This window comes from Arachis stenosperma, chromosome 10 (genome assembly GCF_014773155.1).
Source record: "Arachis stenosperma cultivar V10309 chromosome 10, arast.V10309.gnm1.PFL2, whole genome shotgun sequence".
Taxonomy (NCBI): Eukaryota; Viridiplantae; Streptophyta; class Magnoliopsida; order Fabales; family Fabaceae; genus Arachis; species Arachis stenosperma.
In genome coordinates this window covers 129,151,712-129,169,269 of record NC_080386.1, presented here as the reverse complement: position 1 = coordinate 129,169,269, position 17,558 = coordinate 129,151,712, and the positions used below count along the sequence as shown (strand labels likewise).

The 17,558-nt window shown below is 29.7% G+C and overlaps 3 protein-coding genes across 3 annotated transcripts; all 3 read right to left on the bottom strand.

Moving 5' to 3' along the window:
* Positions 1 to 1,920: 1,920 nt before the first annotated feature.
* Positions 1,921 to 4,659, bottom strand: LOC130956244 (cytochrome c-type biogenesis CcmH-like mitochondrial protein). The gene is made up of 4 exons (XM_057883291.1): positions 4,423 to 4,659; positions 3,630 to 3,818; positions 2,497 to 2,628; positions 1,921 to 2,379 (listed from the first exon to the last, which is right to left on the bottom strand). The coding sequence occupies exons 2-4, from the start codon at positions 3,771 to 3,773 to the stop codon at positions 2,176 to 2,178; spliced, it is 480 nt and encodes a 159-aa protein (XP_057739274.1). The 5' UTR covers positions 3,774 to 3,818; positions 4,423 to 4,659; the 3' UTR covers positions 1,921 to 2,175.
* A 755-nt stretch (positions 4,660 to 5,414) lies between these two features.
* On the bottom strand, positions 5,415 to 8,437 carry LOC130955679 (probable galacturonosyltransferase 9). The gene is made up of 3 exons (XM_057882602.1): positions 7,982 to 8,437; positions 6,463 to 7,680; positions 5,415 to 6,027 (listed from the first exon to the last, which is right to left on the bottom strand). The coding sequence occupies exons 1-3, from the start codon at positions 8,132 to 8,134 to the stop codon at positions 5,752 to 5,754; spliced, it is 1,647 nt and encodes a 548-aa protein (XP_057738585.1). The 5' UTR covers positions 8,135 to 8,437; the 3' UTR covers positions 5,415 to 5,751.
* Positions 8,438 to 13,895: 5,458 nt separating this feature from the next.
* On the bottom strand, positions 13,896 to 14,736 carry LOC130957669 (basic leucine zipper 43-like). The gene has a single exon (XM_057884516.1). It carries the CDS (start codon positions 14,679 to 14,681, stop codon positions 14,040 to 14,042), a length of 642 nt encoding a protein of 213 aa, XP_057740499.1. The 5' UTR covers positions 14,682 to 14,736; the 3' UTR covers positions 13,896 to 14,039.
* Positions 14,737 to 17,558: the final 2,822 nt, after the last annotated feature.

Genomic DNA, 17,558 nt, shown 5'->3' with positions numbered 1-17,558 from the left:
TTGACTAAGATAAATAAGATATTTAAATTTGAATGTTAGACCGTAATATTGGAAGTTATCAGTCCATTTTAATCGTATAAATGACCTCATTTCGAGTTTCCGAATTTGTTGATATTCGAAGAGAGACCCAGAGACCAGTCCGGAGTACATACCAACTAATTTCCTAATTATGTTTCTTTATTGGCATTATTTTACACTAGTGAAATAATAATCACATTGGTATTGTTAAACAACTTTTTGGATATAAGTTTTTATGATAATATAGAAAATAATACATCAAATATTTCACTGAGTGTTATTTAATGTTTTGCTAAGTGTTGCAAAATTAATAAAATTATTGAGCAAACAATATCTTATTTTTCAATTAGAGAAACTTTTGACGATAAATAATTTTTAATGTTTTTAGTTATTATTTAGTCAGTATAAATATTAAATTATCTTTAACAAATAAAATTTATTAATTTATGTGTATAAATTTTAAAAAATTTAGATATAAATTATATTAATTTATGTGTATAAAATTTTGATAAATATAAGTATAAATTATATATTTATTGTGTACAAAATATTTATAAATATAAACATAAATTATTGTTGGTCAAAATTAATAATATTTACTGGTCATATAGCATTCTTCTTTCAATTATTTAAAAAAAGTCTATAAATTTATGAAACTCACCTTAAAACTAAAAGACATTCGATTTATTTCTTAAAATAATATACTTACGTTTGGAAAAAATAAAAAAGAAATCAATTTTAGAAACTTAAAAACTAAAACTAAAACTGTTAAAGTCAACTAACGTAAATTAAAAAAAAAAAAAAAACTGGACTGACTCACTTTGTACATCAGCTACGTTAAGAAAATAATATTTGAGAATGCTAAGGTCTAAGTGACAATATGGTAACAACTAACAAATAAAGAAATTTGACTAAAAACATCTTGCAGTTGGTAAAAGTAAAATGAAAAATTTTAAAGGTTATTAAGTATTGGATCTAAACCAATATAAGCCAAATCAGTAAAGATTGTGTGTTGAATTTTCTCATCCTTAACTCTCTTTAAGTTTTGTCAATTAAATTTAAATTTTCTATTTTGAAGAAAGAACACAAAATATAATCATCATCATCAAGAGTGCTTTGAACAAAATGAAAGTAGATAAGAGAGAAAGTGGAAGTAAGTGACGTGGGAAGTGTGGATTAGAATTTAGATCATATTATGGAATTAAGGAATGAGGTTGCGTTTTGATGTCGCCACTCGTGACATTGGATTGGATCCTCTGCCCTTACTGTCCTTTTCTATACCATTCACATGTACTGGTCCCCATTTTTCAACATGTCAAATTGTCAACAATAACTATTACTCTTATTATTATTATTATTATTATTATTATTATTATTATTATTATTATTATCCTGTTATTCTTTATAATTTTATTAAATTTATAATTAAATTTTTATATTTTTTAATTTTATAATTAGATTTTTTTATATTAAAAACATTAAAATTAATAAAATATTTTTTTTAAAAAAACATGTAGACAAAGATTTAATTGGATTCTTAAATTGTAGATACTTTTGATTTACAGAAAAATATTCATTTAATTCTAATATTTTTTACCCTAAAAAAAGACATCATTATAAAATTAAAAACAGTATAAAAATTTAATTAAAAAAATAGATAAAAAACTAATTATAAATTTGATAAAAATATAATCACTAACAAAATAATTAATTTTTTTCATTCTATATATTTCTAAAAAATATTTTCATTCTCAACACCTTTCTTCTCCATTTCCTCTTTTACTCTTCTCTATTTCTAATTTGCTATAGATCTGTTACACAAAGTTATTTATTTTTCAGAATATAATGTCTGATACTTTTACCTGATTTTATTTCAATATTATTAAAAACATAAAAAGCAAAGAACAAAAAAAAAGTGATACAATTCCCCTTATAACTTTTTTAATAGTAAAACACTATTAAAATATTTGACAATACATCATAGTCTATGTAAATGCCACTAATAACATTGTCTTGGAAATGAATTACTGATTCTACCTTAATAAATTACATCAAATTTTCTCTTCAACTTGATATTTTATTTCTTTCTATCCATAAAATTCACCAAGTTACCCAAGCAAGGATTAGAGCCATTACAGGATGATATAATCAACGGGATCATTGACCTCGCCATCTCCGCCACCACAAAGAAGTTCTTGCTACCTGAGAAGGAGGCGGTGTAAGAACATCAAGCATGGTTTCCTTCTCTCTTGGAGTCAATGGAATGCCTCTAACAAGATTCAAAGCCATGATATGAACATTAGTCTTTTGTCTATGCTTACTGTAAGCCCATACTCCAGCAGCTGCACCTGCAAATAGCACCTATTTGAAAGCAAACATTTCTGGACTCAGCACAAATTCAACTACATTATCGTGAAAAACTAAAAATTAAATCAAGAAGTTCAAGTGTTTTTCATCATCTGAAAATATTTTTCTTACCGGTGATAACCACAAAGCTGCTGTTTGCATATCAAACTTTGGTGCATAAAGTACAGTCTCGCCAAAATCATCCTCGAGTTTCTTGTAGATCTCCTTGTCAGACTTTCCGGACCGAATTTCATCTCGAATTAACTACAAAATAGTTCCGGTGTTTACATCATAGCACAACAATTTGTTTCCTAAGGCTTCTAGCAAGCATGTTTATTTTATATTATACAGCATAAATGGATGGAAGGACAATGATCTTCCGAAACATGTTACAGAAACAGTTATTTCAAACACGAGAAATCTCATAGGAAGCAGCCTGGTATACGCTGTTTGATTTCCTTAACTTCCCTTAGACAGTAGTTTGAGTAATTGGCAAGGAAGGAAACAAAATTAAGGGGGATGAAAGGCTCTTATGTATTTCGATACGAAGTTTCAAAATTGTTTATTTGCTTAAAGACACTATTAGGCATACATGCATAGGAAAATTTTTTTAAAATTAGAAACAAAGCCGAAATAAGAATTAAAAAGATTAACTATATCCATAACTCAGAAATAGTGCATTCATAAGCAATATAGTCAAATTGAGCATTGATGACTCATCAGATGAGATAATATCATAACAATTAACAAAGTTTGGCCATTAGGCTTGTTTAGAGACATATTTTTAGTCTGCTGAAACCAAAAAATCATCTCAATCCTAATAATGCATGTTCCCTTTTTCTAATTATTTCAACTTTGGAGACTTTTAGAACTTAGCAGTTTGTTAGGATCACATTTCAATTAAGTTTGTCAAGCAAAAGAGTACACGGGTTTATTTATACTGGTAGGGGAGCTGGGGAGGGAGAATCTTTGTAAACTAGATAACGTGGAACTTCTTATAATAGATAGAAAAACCAACTTATTCTATTACACATAACAAACAATGCAAACACAACTCATATCTGCTCCTGCATCATGATGTGTGTCTAATTCTATTGTTGTAATTCATTCATTCTGCGTTCATCAATAAACGGTATCTTTTGAACCAAGTTCAAAATAAACTGTTTAGACTATAAAAGGACATTCAAATCAAATATTCTTTTCTTTTTTCAAAGAAAAAAGTTGAAATGGTAAGGGACTTAGAAGAAACAATAGAGTAGAGGTACCTTTCTGAGCAGAATTGCAACGTCTGCTTGAGATTCTTCAATGGATTGACTCCCACACTCTGTACACCTTACATTGTGACTGATGTTTCTTGCTCTCGCCTCTACTATTTGGTTCTTCTTCACCGGATCCTCCTCACTCGCCATTCAAAGCTACCCGACAAAGCTAGTAATATTAATGTGAAAATGCAGCTGCAAAATCCGTTAAAACTTAGTAACCATATCCCATCTACTTAGTGTGTTAAATAGTTGCAATTCACTACTGCTAGCATATTGAGCTTTGCAATTCACTTTTATAAAGCCATATTTTGACCCGAGATGTTTCGAGATGCCTCTCATTTACTGACAAACGGCATGAGTTTTTCCCTATATGGATCCTATTTCAATTGGAAGTAATGAGTTGATCCTTCATGCAAATATCAGAAAGTTCATCTTCTTCATTCAATTCACCCTTGTTTAAACCAAGGTTCTGAAACTGGACCATTCAAACTAGCAACAGCAACCATACCATACCAAATCAAATCAATAAGCTCATAACATAACATCATCATCATTATCATCATCAACAACAACAACAACAAAAGTTTAACATACCAAATCAAGAATATCATAAGCCACAGCAGAAACAACAAATTAAATTAACAGAACTACAGAGGCAACATAAGAAAAAATTACAGAAACATTTGAAGGAAGTGACGATGGAATCCAAAATTCGCAAGGAGGGGACAAAAATTTCCAGAAGCAACTAGATTCGGTGGGAAAAACAGCAGAAAAAAAAAACAAGAAGAATACTAACCAGTGAAGGGACGGCGCCAGCTGAAGAAAGAGAAGCGACGTATGGCGGAGTGACGAGTGCGACGGAGGGCGAAGTATAGGGGCGCGGCGGCTGGAGGAGGAAGGGAAGAACGGCGGCTGGAGGAGGAAGGGAAGAACGGCGGCGGCGGGAGACTGAGAAGAGGAGTGGGAGAGAGGGGTGAGGAGAAGAAGTGGAGACTGGAGAGCTTGGAGGGCTAGGGTTCCGGTTTTACTGAACCGTTTCTCCGGTCTAACTCTAGTTTTCAGTTTGAACTTTGAAGGGTCCTGCCATCTGATTGAACCGACCGAGCTTTGGTTTCTGGTTTGACCAGAAGGTCCGGTTTGAGATGGATATGCCGTTGGAGTTTGTTTGCTGCATTGAAAATTTCTTCATTGCCATGGTATGTGTGGGATCGGTTACATTAACTGAGGTATAACTGTTTGATTACTCACGGTAACTTTTTTCTAAAATTAGGAGTGAGACTTGAACTCAAGATTTCTAGATTAGAATGAAAAGATTATATCATTTGAGGTATAGTTTATTGATATTACTCACGATAATTGAGAATCTTAATAACTAAATAGAAATAATATCAATGGCATTTATAATCTATAATCTAATTGCTATACAAATAATCTTTTATCTCTCAGCAAATGATAAACTCTAAATTATTTTAATTACTTTACTGGTATAATACATTTCTCATATTGACTTGAATATTACAAAGCCTCTTACAGATTCCTCATCCAGTTAAGTAGTAGAAAAGTCCCTTTTAACTTCGTTTGGAATGAGCTATACATCGATCGGATATTATCAACACACAAACAATAGTAAGTATTCTGTTATGCTCTGTACTATCTTTTTATTTCTGTCATGAGATGGTTGATAACAATATCTAAATTCCAAGCCAAAAAAAAAAAACATTATACAATTTTCGCCAAAAAAAGAATATATGCCCAGAAACATGAAAAAGAACAGAATACAGTGGTATATTAATGGATAAAACAGTAATATCTTCTAGTTAATCATAGTCATTACATTACCATCAGCAATTGAACAAATACTAAATATGCTCCAAACTATAGAAGAAAAGAGAGAAAGGGAGTGTGACTACGTGTACATTTTCCAATTCAAAATTATTGGTTACCGTCTGAAAACTATCAACAAATTCTGAGACAGAATTCCCATTAGAATATAAACTTGATGACAACACAGAACTTCTCTGTGAAAAGGGTATATTTAACTTGATAACCCCAATACAATGAACACTTGGTTTCAAGTATATCATATAATAACAGCACCAATGCACTGTTGCAGTGTTGATCTCAATTACAGGCCAAAATTACACATCTGCACAAACTCCATGTCATTGTCAACATATTTAGTCCAGAGATTCTTGTATTGATTCAAAGCAATGTCAAGCCATGGTTTCATGTTTCCATTGTAATGGATGACAGCCGCATTGTTGATCTCGTCCATGCTGATACTAGGATTGTATCCTAGCCCTAGCACATGCCAGGATTTGTCCAATGACTTGGTTGTGGAGTAGAAGGTGATCAAACCAGGCGCAAGGGTCCCTGATTTCCATAAAGTTTGGTCCTCATTCTGATGACAGATTTAGACCAAAAAGTTAAATACAATAGTCAGCACCACAGTTATAGTAACCTATTAGTATTGTACAATGTTGGACAAATACGAATACAAGTATTAAATGATACACCGAAAAATACGGAAATTTTATAAAAGAAAAAAATTAGTCACAAGTTAAAGAAATTTAAGGCAGCAGCATTTGATACAAGATTACATATACGTATACGATATACATATGGCATGCATATGTGACTAAAAGTGAAGTATTTGTGCATCACATGTATTGTATAAAGGGGAGCTCAAGCATTGTTCGGGGAATTTTTTCAGCTGAAAACATTAACCCATGTATTTGTCAAAGTATTGACATAGAATCCTATAGCAGCAAAAAGTAATAGCACATATTAGAGAAGTTAAAAGTTGCACAGATAACTAAAGGCAGAAGAAATTTACCATGCTTTGCCAGTAATGGTAATTATCCGTGCATTTTTCACGCCTCCAAGCATCAAGATTGAATATATTCACACCATAGGACCAAGCACAAGCTTTTGGATTGAAGTTATCCTTGATTGAAGGATGAGAGAAATTTAAGTAATGAGAGAATCGGTGGAAAGAGCCAAAACAGATCTCTACGGCACCATTCACTTTCCCATCCAAATCGATCTTCCACAAACCTGTCAAGTCTTTTTGAACCACAACATCATCATCCAAAAGTAAGATTTTATGCAATTTAGGGTACATCTCCGGCAAATAAAACCGAAGGTAATCCAACATAGACAGGTACTTATTGCTAGTTTTCATGTCATTTGTTGTGTTTTCAGGTTGATTAGACTTCTGCAAGTTTGCTAAGTCTCGCTGCTTCAACACAGGGACATATGATGAATTTAAGAAAGTGAATTCTTCTACGGCTTTCACCTCCAAATATGCTCCTCCTTCTACTGGCCTCATCTTAAACCAAACCTTCATAGCCGCAACATTCATCCTGTTCGATACTACATGAAAAACATGCTTCCATGGCTCTGCTGCATTCTTCACCACCGATCTCACCACTACTGAGACAGCTATCACATTATCTGAAAATATTGCATAATGATACAAACTGGGATCTTCAAACTCCGGTTTAGGACCCTCATCCCGATATTTCTCCGGATTTGAAATCTGCTCTCCCATTAGTCTCATTGCCAAACAATGCAAACTCTTGGGAACCGATCTGGCAGATATCAAGCTGGCCAAGGCCCCATTCTTCTTGGCCTTGTTAAGCGACTCGTGAACCGCAAATATAGTATCCTTCAACTTCTGAATCTTCAACTGATTATCATAATTCTCCTTCGCCTCAACAATCATCATCCGTGCAATCTTCACTCTATCCTTAACCTCTTTCTCAAACTGCCTCAACACATCCTCATCAATAGGACCATCCGTATCAAACAGCGAAGCTCGATACGTCGGCCTCAAAGAAATATCCGAGAAATTCTGCGCCAATTCATCAAACATCTTCAACTGCCTAGAAATGTCAAGCTTGAGCTTCCTTGCATAAGCAGCATAGGCATTCACTAGGGTTATGTGATCTCTAGCTTGCTGGTGTATCAAATCCACTCTGGTCCTAAGAGGGTCAGATTTCAATGCCAAAAACGTTCTATGCACATATGCATTACCAGTCGTGGGAAGAGTCTGTAACACAAAAATAAACAAAAGGAACACAAATTTTAAATCCTTACATCATGTAATTAACTTACCAATTCAACTACGCTGCACAGATACCAATTCGAGTATTCAATACAACACACAAATACGGCAATTTCATGATTAAAAAAAAAATCAGTCACATATATAAGAACTTTCAGACAGAACTATATGAAGCAAATACAGTATTTGTACATCATAAAATGCCGATTATGCTTTTATATGATCAAAATCCTTTTTTTTTTTGGTACACATAAAATCCAATGAAGAAAGCATAAGAGGAACTTACAGATTCATCAGGTGTTGTGGAGGGATTGGTGGTGAAGAGAACTGAAAGAGTTGCAACGAAGAGGAGAAAGAACATTGCAGAGATGAAGATCCGGAAGGAGAAGAAGCTTCGGAAGCTAGATCCACCTCTGGTTCCTCTCACCGCAACCGCCATTGGATCAGGAACAGAGCCCTCTTTGGATCTTGAGGTTTTATCAATCGAAGGAAAAGAGGCTTCTTATGCCGCAGAAAAATTTGTTAATTTCACTGTCAGTGTCAGATCCAAAGAAGAAGAAGAAGAAGAATCTGCGTGAGTGTGTTAGATGAATTCTTCTCAACTATTTCTGTTGAATTTTGGTAGCAAAATTAATTGCGGGGAATGGAAGTGTGTTATGTGATTTTGTGGAGTTAGTAATGATTCTGAATGTGAATGTGTGTTCTGAGTGCTACTTCCAAAAACTGGGTATTTCACTTCCAAAATGTTTCATAATAAAAAAAATTAATCAAAAACAAATAAATTTATTTTATTTAATATTTATCCTGGCTCAACCACATACCTTGTTAGAGATCATGGATTATTTCCGAATTTTGACTTTCCTGTTTATTTATTTGGGACTTAGCTTTGGGGTTTATTGCTTCCATATTTCTTTAGTTAGTGCTATTACAAAAAATCATTTATTATTATTATTATTATTATTATTATTTATATATTATGCATATATACATCTAGTATAGTTTATTTAGTTATGTAAATTGCTTTTGGTGCGTTGATCCCGAACAATAAACCTTTGACGTTGATTCATCCGTGTCGGTGATAATAATAATCAATTATTTTTCAAAATCAATTTGGTTCCGTAGATTTGATGGCGCTGAGTGAGTGCCATAAGAACGGAAGATTAGTTGGGTTTAGAATCTAGACACTTTTTGTTCTTGGTTAAATACCTTTTAGGTTAACCAACTTGGGTTAATCGAGTGATCAGCTCACTTATCTACTTAAGTAAATGTCAGAAATTCGAATCCCACTTGCTACATGCAACAATTCATAAATCAGTGACAGATCTTTAAATAGAACTCAAATCTATTTTTCTTTTTCCTTCCAATATCTCACGATCCCACAAATCAAACTAATCACTCAACTAAATCAATTTGATTATACACCTTTTAGTTTTTTTTTTTTGGGTCTTTTTTAGGCTTTTGTTAAAAAGAAGTATTACTATATCTTTTTTGGCACGGGAGCATTAAATTGATCCATTGTAAGTTGTAAGCAACTGATATTGCGCTCAACATTTCCAAGTCGATATTTTCGGCCCTTTTCAACTTCAATAGTTCCAATCTTGTTTTTTTGGACTTCAATAGTCCCAAGCTTGGACTTTGGGACTTGATAATTATGTTTGCAGACGTGGGCTAGAGCCCAATGGGTTACTACTCCAAAACAACAACGGAATGCAATTGGCAACATAATGACCAAAAAATATAAAAACATGACAAAAAAAACATATGGCAACATTGGATGTGACTATGTGCGGACCAAAATTGCAGCCTATTGGGTAAAAAACCCTACTCTCTCTCCTGGTCCAAGTACATAATGACCAATAAGAGTTGGTACCCCAGACCAGGAAAAAAAAATAATAGGAGTTGATACTCAACTGGGTTGATATATCACGGTAACAATCAATTATTTTGTAATACATGGCATTAATATATTATATCTTTGTGCCACGTAACACCTAATACTTAATATAACATATCATCATTTAAATAACAAAAAATCAATTGATTTATAGTTGTATTTATTAAAAATTAATATAATTAACAAAATTTTTTAGATTAATTTAAATAACAGACTATTTTTTATGGACAAATTTGAATAATAATAATAATAATAATAATAATAATAATAATAATAATAATAATAATAATAATAATAATAATAATAATAATAATAATACGGTGAATTGGTGATGACCACAACAATAACACCAAGTTTAGTTTCAAGGGGAGGTCATCTGAAGGAGTTAAACGATATTATAATATAATGCAATGCCACAGAGCATGTTTTTGTCTAGATGGAGAAAAACAAATAAAGAACATAGAATCTGAATTTTGGACGCATAATTATGGAGGATATTAAGGCTGATAATTTTAATTATATTATATATATATAAACTAATTCAATATCCTTCAAAGATGGGATTAATTCAATAAAACAATAAAAGAATTATGTAACTTATTTGATACTTTATCAAATATTTTGAACAATTTTATCTAACCAATCAAACCTTTGATAAGTATTGAATTAATTTATATATTTTATAATTAGAATCGTCAATGCTCAAAATTTTCATAATAAAAAGTGATAGTTTATTCGCCTAAATATGAACCTTTGCATTTGCTATAGCTAGTATGTGGGAAATAGTATATAAAATGTGTCGGTTCAAATATTATGGATTATATATGAAAAATGACATTGTCATTTTTATTTTTTATAATGATATTTTACACATAATTCTTTTATATTATATATTTGTATGAATTTATAAAAAAAGAGTAACATTATATTATTAAAGATAGAAATGACAATATTATTTTTTATATATATAATAAATTTAAAATACACAGTAGTTATTGTTGTTGTTATTATTATGTAATTTTTACATATAATTTTCAAAAGAGGTAATTAAGGCTCAATTTGATTGATAAGTTTTTACTATTTAACTTTTAATTATGTTTATTATGATTCATGTGCTTTATAACTGTAAATTAAGATGGACTTTTTTCACCAATTTAGTTAACAAAATACTTTTGTGTACAGTTAATTTTGTATTTTCTAATTAAACCAATTATTTTAAGAAAAAGTATATGGAACTAAAAAGTTATCAGCCAAAAATTAAACAAAACCAAATTAATTGATATTAATAATTAATTAATTTTAAATTTTTTAAATTCAAAATTTAAAACTTAATTAAAACCTAATTAAAACTATAAAAACTTTCATATTCTCTCTCATATTAACCTATTCACCTCCAACAATCACACACACAAATCTCTCTCTTTCTCAGGCTCTCTCTACCTCCTCACCGGAACCCACTCTTCTATAACGAAGTATGTGTTACAAGGTGCCAGTTATCATCTCGTCTAAATCTCTACCGAAGAGCCTATAGAACTTGCTGCCAGCACTGCAACTGTGTGCCCCCGGGCACCGCCAGCAACCAAGAAAGAGATGCAAAAATTTAAATAAAAGAAAATAAAAAGTAATGCTAAATTTTTCTTTTTTTTGTTTTTTTTTTTTAGCTGGACTAAACAAAAGAAGAAGTATAAGAGATGAAGGGAGGTGGACGGACAGAGGAGGGGGCTCTCGGTTTGGGTGGGAATTTAGTTTCGGATGTGGTTTTAAAAGGATGAATGGGTGGTTGAAGAGAAGGTGTTGACTGCAAATTACACACTTGATCTTAGTCAAAAGGAATTTTTAAACAATTACATAAATATAAAAAAATATTTATTTAATATAAAAAAAAATATCCTAATACTTAACAAAAGAAATATCCCGTTATAATTTAAAAAAAATTATGAAATTTTAAAGAAATAGAGACATTCACATTTGTAATACAAAAAAATTCGAAAAATATATAAAAGAACATCCATTTAATATGAAAAAGAAACATTCTGATACTTAATAGAAGAAACATCTATATATATTAACTTATAGAGATTTTAAATTCACCCAAACATATTTGATTGATTTTTGGCTAATATCCTTTTGGTTCCGTAACATTACTCAATATGCAGTTATTTTCCAATAATATGTAGTCAAGGTAGCTCCTAAAATAAAAGGGGTATAAAGATAAATTAGTACTAAGAATTCTAGGGGATGGCTTGTCTAAATGTTTTTCTTTTTGTGGAAACTTTTCTATCATCAACCAATGACCACTATAGACTCCCTTTTATTTTATCACTCTATGTCTTGTCCAATTCTCCCCACAATGCAATTCCACTAGAATAAGTAATTACTACTTAAATATTATTAGTTTATTGAAACGAAAGAGTTTATTATTTCCTCCTCACAGTCACATACATTTCTTTTGGCATGATATTTTCACTAAGGCATGGTGTGTAATTTTTTTATTCATACATTTAAAATAGATGAGAAGGAGATCAATATAATGAAAAGTTTTATCATATATTTTTTTGAGTAAATTATTAAAATGATACCCAAAAATTTATATTGTTAACAAAAAAAAAATTTAAAAAATATTAACGATAAATAAATCCCTCAAATGATTTAAAAATGCGACAAAAAGAATTAGATATTAAATATCATATCTAAAAAATGATTTTAGAGATAAGATTTTTTTGCAAATTTTTGCAATAATTATTAGAAAAATAAATTTTTTTATCTTTAAAATTTGATAATATGTCAAATAATTTTTTTTTAAAATTTTTTTAATGACCATATTTTTTGAAGATAAAAAGAAAAAAAACTAAAGATCAAATTTTGCTCTGAATTTTTTGTGTACCCTTTTAATTATGTATTCAAATGTTGCCACCAAAATTCAGATCAAATAAATAAGTCGTTTGTTAATAAAAAAGTTTTTTTTGCCATATTCAAAAATATAATAATTTTTTATTATTTTTATTGTATTTTTAAATCATCCAGAATATTATTGTTAATAATATCTTTTTAAGTATCTTTTTATCAGCTATTGAATCTTTTAAATATCAAATTGGTAGTTAATTCTGTTTTTTTTTTTTTACTATTTTATTATGTTTTAAATAAGTTATTAGAATGAGTATATTTTGTAACAGTATTATAATAAGAGCAATGGTAGGGGGACAACAACTTTTGTGATTGTTAGCCATCAACTAGCCATCAATGATGATTTGATGGTGTGAGACTGGTGTGAGATTTCATCCAATGACTCACATTTCTCTACTGGTTACATGCTGGCCAAAATTTAATAGAATTGCTGCCCTCTAAACTTTCTCTTATAATAATTTATTTGGATAAAAAGACAAATTAAATTAGAATTTGATGAGAACTTCTCCACTAAAAGAAAAAAAAGTAGAAAAGAAAGTATTTGAAAGGTCATCATGGAGAGTTTAATCAATTCTAAATGAGGTGTTTAAATGTAAGAATATTATTTAAATATGTAAACAACATTAAGGATTATTAATTTACAAGTGGAAAATTTAATATATAACAAAATTTAAAAGAGTGAGAAAAAATGTGTAGAAGATATTGAAATGAAAGCCACATCAATTCAACAACAATAATTTTCCTTTTCTTTATAACATGATATTATTATCATCTTTATGCAATCCTTTTTCTTTTTCCTTTCTCTCTCTCTTTCCTTTATTTAATTTATTTATTTTTCCCTCAATTCTCTGTTAATTACTGGAAGATGAGGTCATGAGAGCTTTGTACATTGTTTTCCGGGCCAGAGAATCATGATGCTGTTTCTGACTCTGATTATTATTAGTGACCAACAACTTAGTACTGCTAACCATTAAACCAGCATGTTTATGGATTACACCATTTTTGGAAATTACTAAATACTCAAACTCAATACCATGCTGTCCACAAGAAGTTTAATCAAAGAAGAAAATCAAAAAAAAATCTACCATGGAGACTACAATATTATTGGTACTTTCTAAAATAAGTCTATGACGATACAGGTAGAGATATAATTATTTATAATATTTTTTTATTAATTTAAATTTTTGAGGTGAATAATTTTATAAAATATATAATATTAAAACTCTACATCTGAAAAATATTAAACTTTTAATATAATGATTTAATGACAATTTAACTTTCTAGAGTTCGTTAAAAAATTAATATATCTAAATAAAAAGGCACTTATTTTAAAATTGGAGGAGTATAATTTGTGTTGCAATTTTTTGCAAAACAAGCATTATCTCTATTATTTCACAAGGAGAGTTACTTTAATTTTGGATACAAGATCTAATTAAAGCAAAATAAATTAATTATAAACTAGGATTATGAGAGCGAAGGAGTAATTAACAATCGCAATGTGACTATGATATTATAGAAGTCACAAATTGGAAGGTAGTGAATCAAATCAAGCAACAAGGTCCATAGAACTTGAAAGGGATTGGTTTGAGGCGCAAGAATTAGGAACATCTTCTTCCAATAATGGAGGAGGAGGAAGATGATTAGGGCTATGAATCTTCATGTCACTAAGCATCTGTCGAAGCTCGGAAGCTTCTTCTTTGAGCTGAGCATTCTCTTGAAGAACTTGTTCATGGCACTCCGAGACATGGTTGAGCTTCTCCATCAGCTGGTGGTTCTCGTTCCTCAGCCAAACCACTTGTGACCACAGCTCATCAAGGTGCCTTTGTTTTCTCATCCTCGATCTTCGTGCCGATTCGCGGTTCGATATCATCCTCCGGTGCTTCCTCTCGTTGATGAGGCTCAGTTGTTGCTCCTCCGCTTCGTCCGAAGTCGAATTACTACTCATGCTTATGTATGAGTAGGAAGACTGAGGACTGAAGTCGGAGGAGAACATTTGCTGGTGGTGGTGAGGGTAATTTGGGAAATTCGCGTATATTTGGTTGCAAAATCTTGTTGTGGGAGTGTAGTTGTTATTGTTTTGAATTGCAGTGTAGTTAAGAGGGTATGGAGATGGGTTTGTGTTATTAATATTATTATTTGGGAGTAAATAATTGAAGCTTGTAACAACTTCTCTCGGTTCTTCTTGCATGGTTTTAATTTAGGGATTTGAATAATGAGTAGTTTTAGCAATGAGAGAAAATGAAAGGGATTTATTTGGAAGAAAACAAGGAAGGGATTTAATTTGTGGAGAAAGAAAGAGTGGGAAGGTTAGGTATTATATAGGGAGAGAAAATGTGGTACATTGGACCTACTTAGCTCTACTGTGTTGTAACAAATTGTTGGTGTTTTGTATGTTATTAAAAGGTTATTATTTATTATTATTTAGATTATAATTATTGATTGGATGCCATGCAGATGATGATGATGATGATATTTACAATTTTATATGCCGGAAAATATTGTTGAATAAAGTAGGTATAATTAATAAGAAGGTTAATTTTGATGCACTCACAGTATAATAGTCAATCAATCGTCATGCAATTATATTCATTTTTTTATGATTATTTACATAATCAATGTAAAAAATAGTTATTTTTATTGATATGATATTACGTAATTAGATACATATGTAATATTACTTCATACTAATAGTGCATCAAAATTAAATTTATTAATTAGATCCTATAAATAAATTAAATAAGAATGTGTTGAATAAAGTTGGTGGAATTTATATTTACGGTATAAATTAATATTTGTGTAAGAATATCTTTTAAAAATGTTTTTTTTATTGAACTCATTTTTTTCGTGGGGTACCAAGTTATAAACACTAAAAGGAGAAATAAAGTGTAATGTGTAGTGTATGGTGTCTAGTAAAAAAAAGCAATGTTTAGGTGACACTTTTCATTACATTTTTTTTTATATATTTTTAGTGATAAAATTAAACAATAACAAGAAGTGAGAGTTAAAAATCGAAAAAGATAGTTTATATCATTAAAAAAATATATACAAAAAAATACATGTCCTTAAAAAAATGGAGAACGCTAAGAACAATATTTTTAGTAGAATGAACAATATCAAATATAAAAACAAATATTGATCACCTAATAATTATTTTAAAAAAATTAATAATAAAGATCAAAAGACATATAGTTCCCCATGCATGCATGTGCACATATAACATACATGCTTTATGATGTAACATGTCATGTGTGAATGACATGATGATAGCACACAAGTGAGTGAGTGAGTGACACAAAGGTGGAGAGCAACTTGGGTTTGTGGATAATCATTTTGGAGAAAATTATGCTTACATCATTTAGAGATATACAAAGGCATTTCATATCATGGAGAGCATATAATAATTAATAAAACTATTGTAGGACTGTTTCTTTGAAAGCAAGCACAAGAAAAAAAATAATTTGGAGTTCAACAAGTTTTTTTTTTCATTACATTATTAAATTGAAAGGATGTTTAGTCTCCATGGAGAAATCCATCTGTGTTATGTTAATGGGATAAGTACTCCACTAGAATTTGAAAATTTTTTTAACAGTACACGATCATTTTATTTATTTATCTCAGTTATGTTATTAAATTAGATTCATTATATTAAATTATTATAAAAAATATTTTATTATTATATTATATACATTTTGATTTTAGTGTCAAAATTTTTTAAATTCCTCACTTTGTATGTCCAAAATGATTATCTTTTGGACAGTATTCATTATTTCAATGACATAAGAAATTGGAGGAAGAAAAATAGCAGGATGTGAAAGGGAATTGTCATTTGTAAATTCATAATTTAAGAGAGAAAAATAAAGAAAGGTTAAGAATTTGATGACTCAAGGGTCACTTGTTATGGGACCTCCAAAAATACAATAATAATATTACTACTACTAATAATAATAATATGTATATAAGGGGTTAAAAATAGAGAAGACAAATCTTTCATCAGCAATCACTTCTTAGGTTTTTTTTTTTTTTTTTTGGGGTTCCCTTTTTGAAGGGTTAGGTACTTGAGTACTAATCAGAGTCTGTTTAGGATGTGGGAATGACTGCTTTTAGTGTGGGAAAAAAAATAAACATCTAAATTAATTAATTAAATATTTAATTAGTCTCCATGTCAGGCCAATCATGTATGTGTCAGAAATGCTTAATGCTTCAAGCAATGTACTGTGTGTTTATTTTACAGATATGCTGAAAAGTGAAATAGGTTTAATTAATGATATATATTTTAATAAAGATGTCAAAAATATTTTTTTATAAAAATATTTATTTAAAATATAATTTATTTATTTAATCGTATTTTAAATAAAATAATATTTTTATGATATATTAAAATTAAATTTTATAATTTATTACATAGTTATCAGAATCGAATTGGTGATTGAATCGGTCAGATTATTGAGTCACTAGTTCAACTGCTGAGTTGCTGGTTGAACTGGTTGACTCGATCTTATGTAAATAAAAAATAAAAAATAGTCAAAAGTTTAAAATTAAAATTTAAAATACATATTTTTACTAACATTTTAAAAATATTAAGTTATTTTAAAACAATATAAAACATGAACAATAAATATTTTATTATTTTTATTCTATCATAAATATTTTTATTTTGTTTTTATATTAAAATAACTATTATTTTTTAATTTTAATAATTTATTAATTAGTTTATATCTTTTATACTAGTATATACTACAAGTATTTATTAAAAAATAATATTAATAGATATTATATAATTATAAAAAAATAAGTGAGTTTATAATTAAAATTAAAATAAATTACATAAAAATAAACTAATTGATGGAAGATATCTATATGTATTATAATTTGTAAAAATTTTAATAGAAAACATAATAATTTTGTGGTTATGTAGTGTTTTGTTTTTTTTAGGGCAGGATTCGAACCCTACCTTAAGCATTTTGGAAATATTTTTATTTCCAAGCGGTTCGGTTGAACCGTCTCATCGAATTTCACAGTTCGCATCGATTTATATCGAATTTGACCGGTTCGATTCCTTGTACGG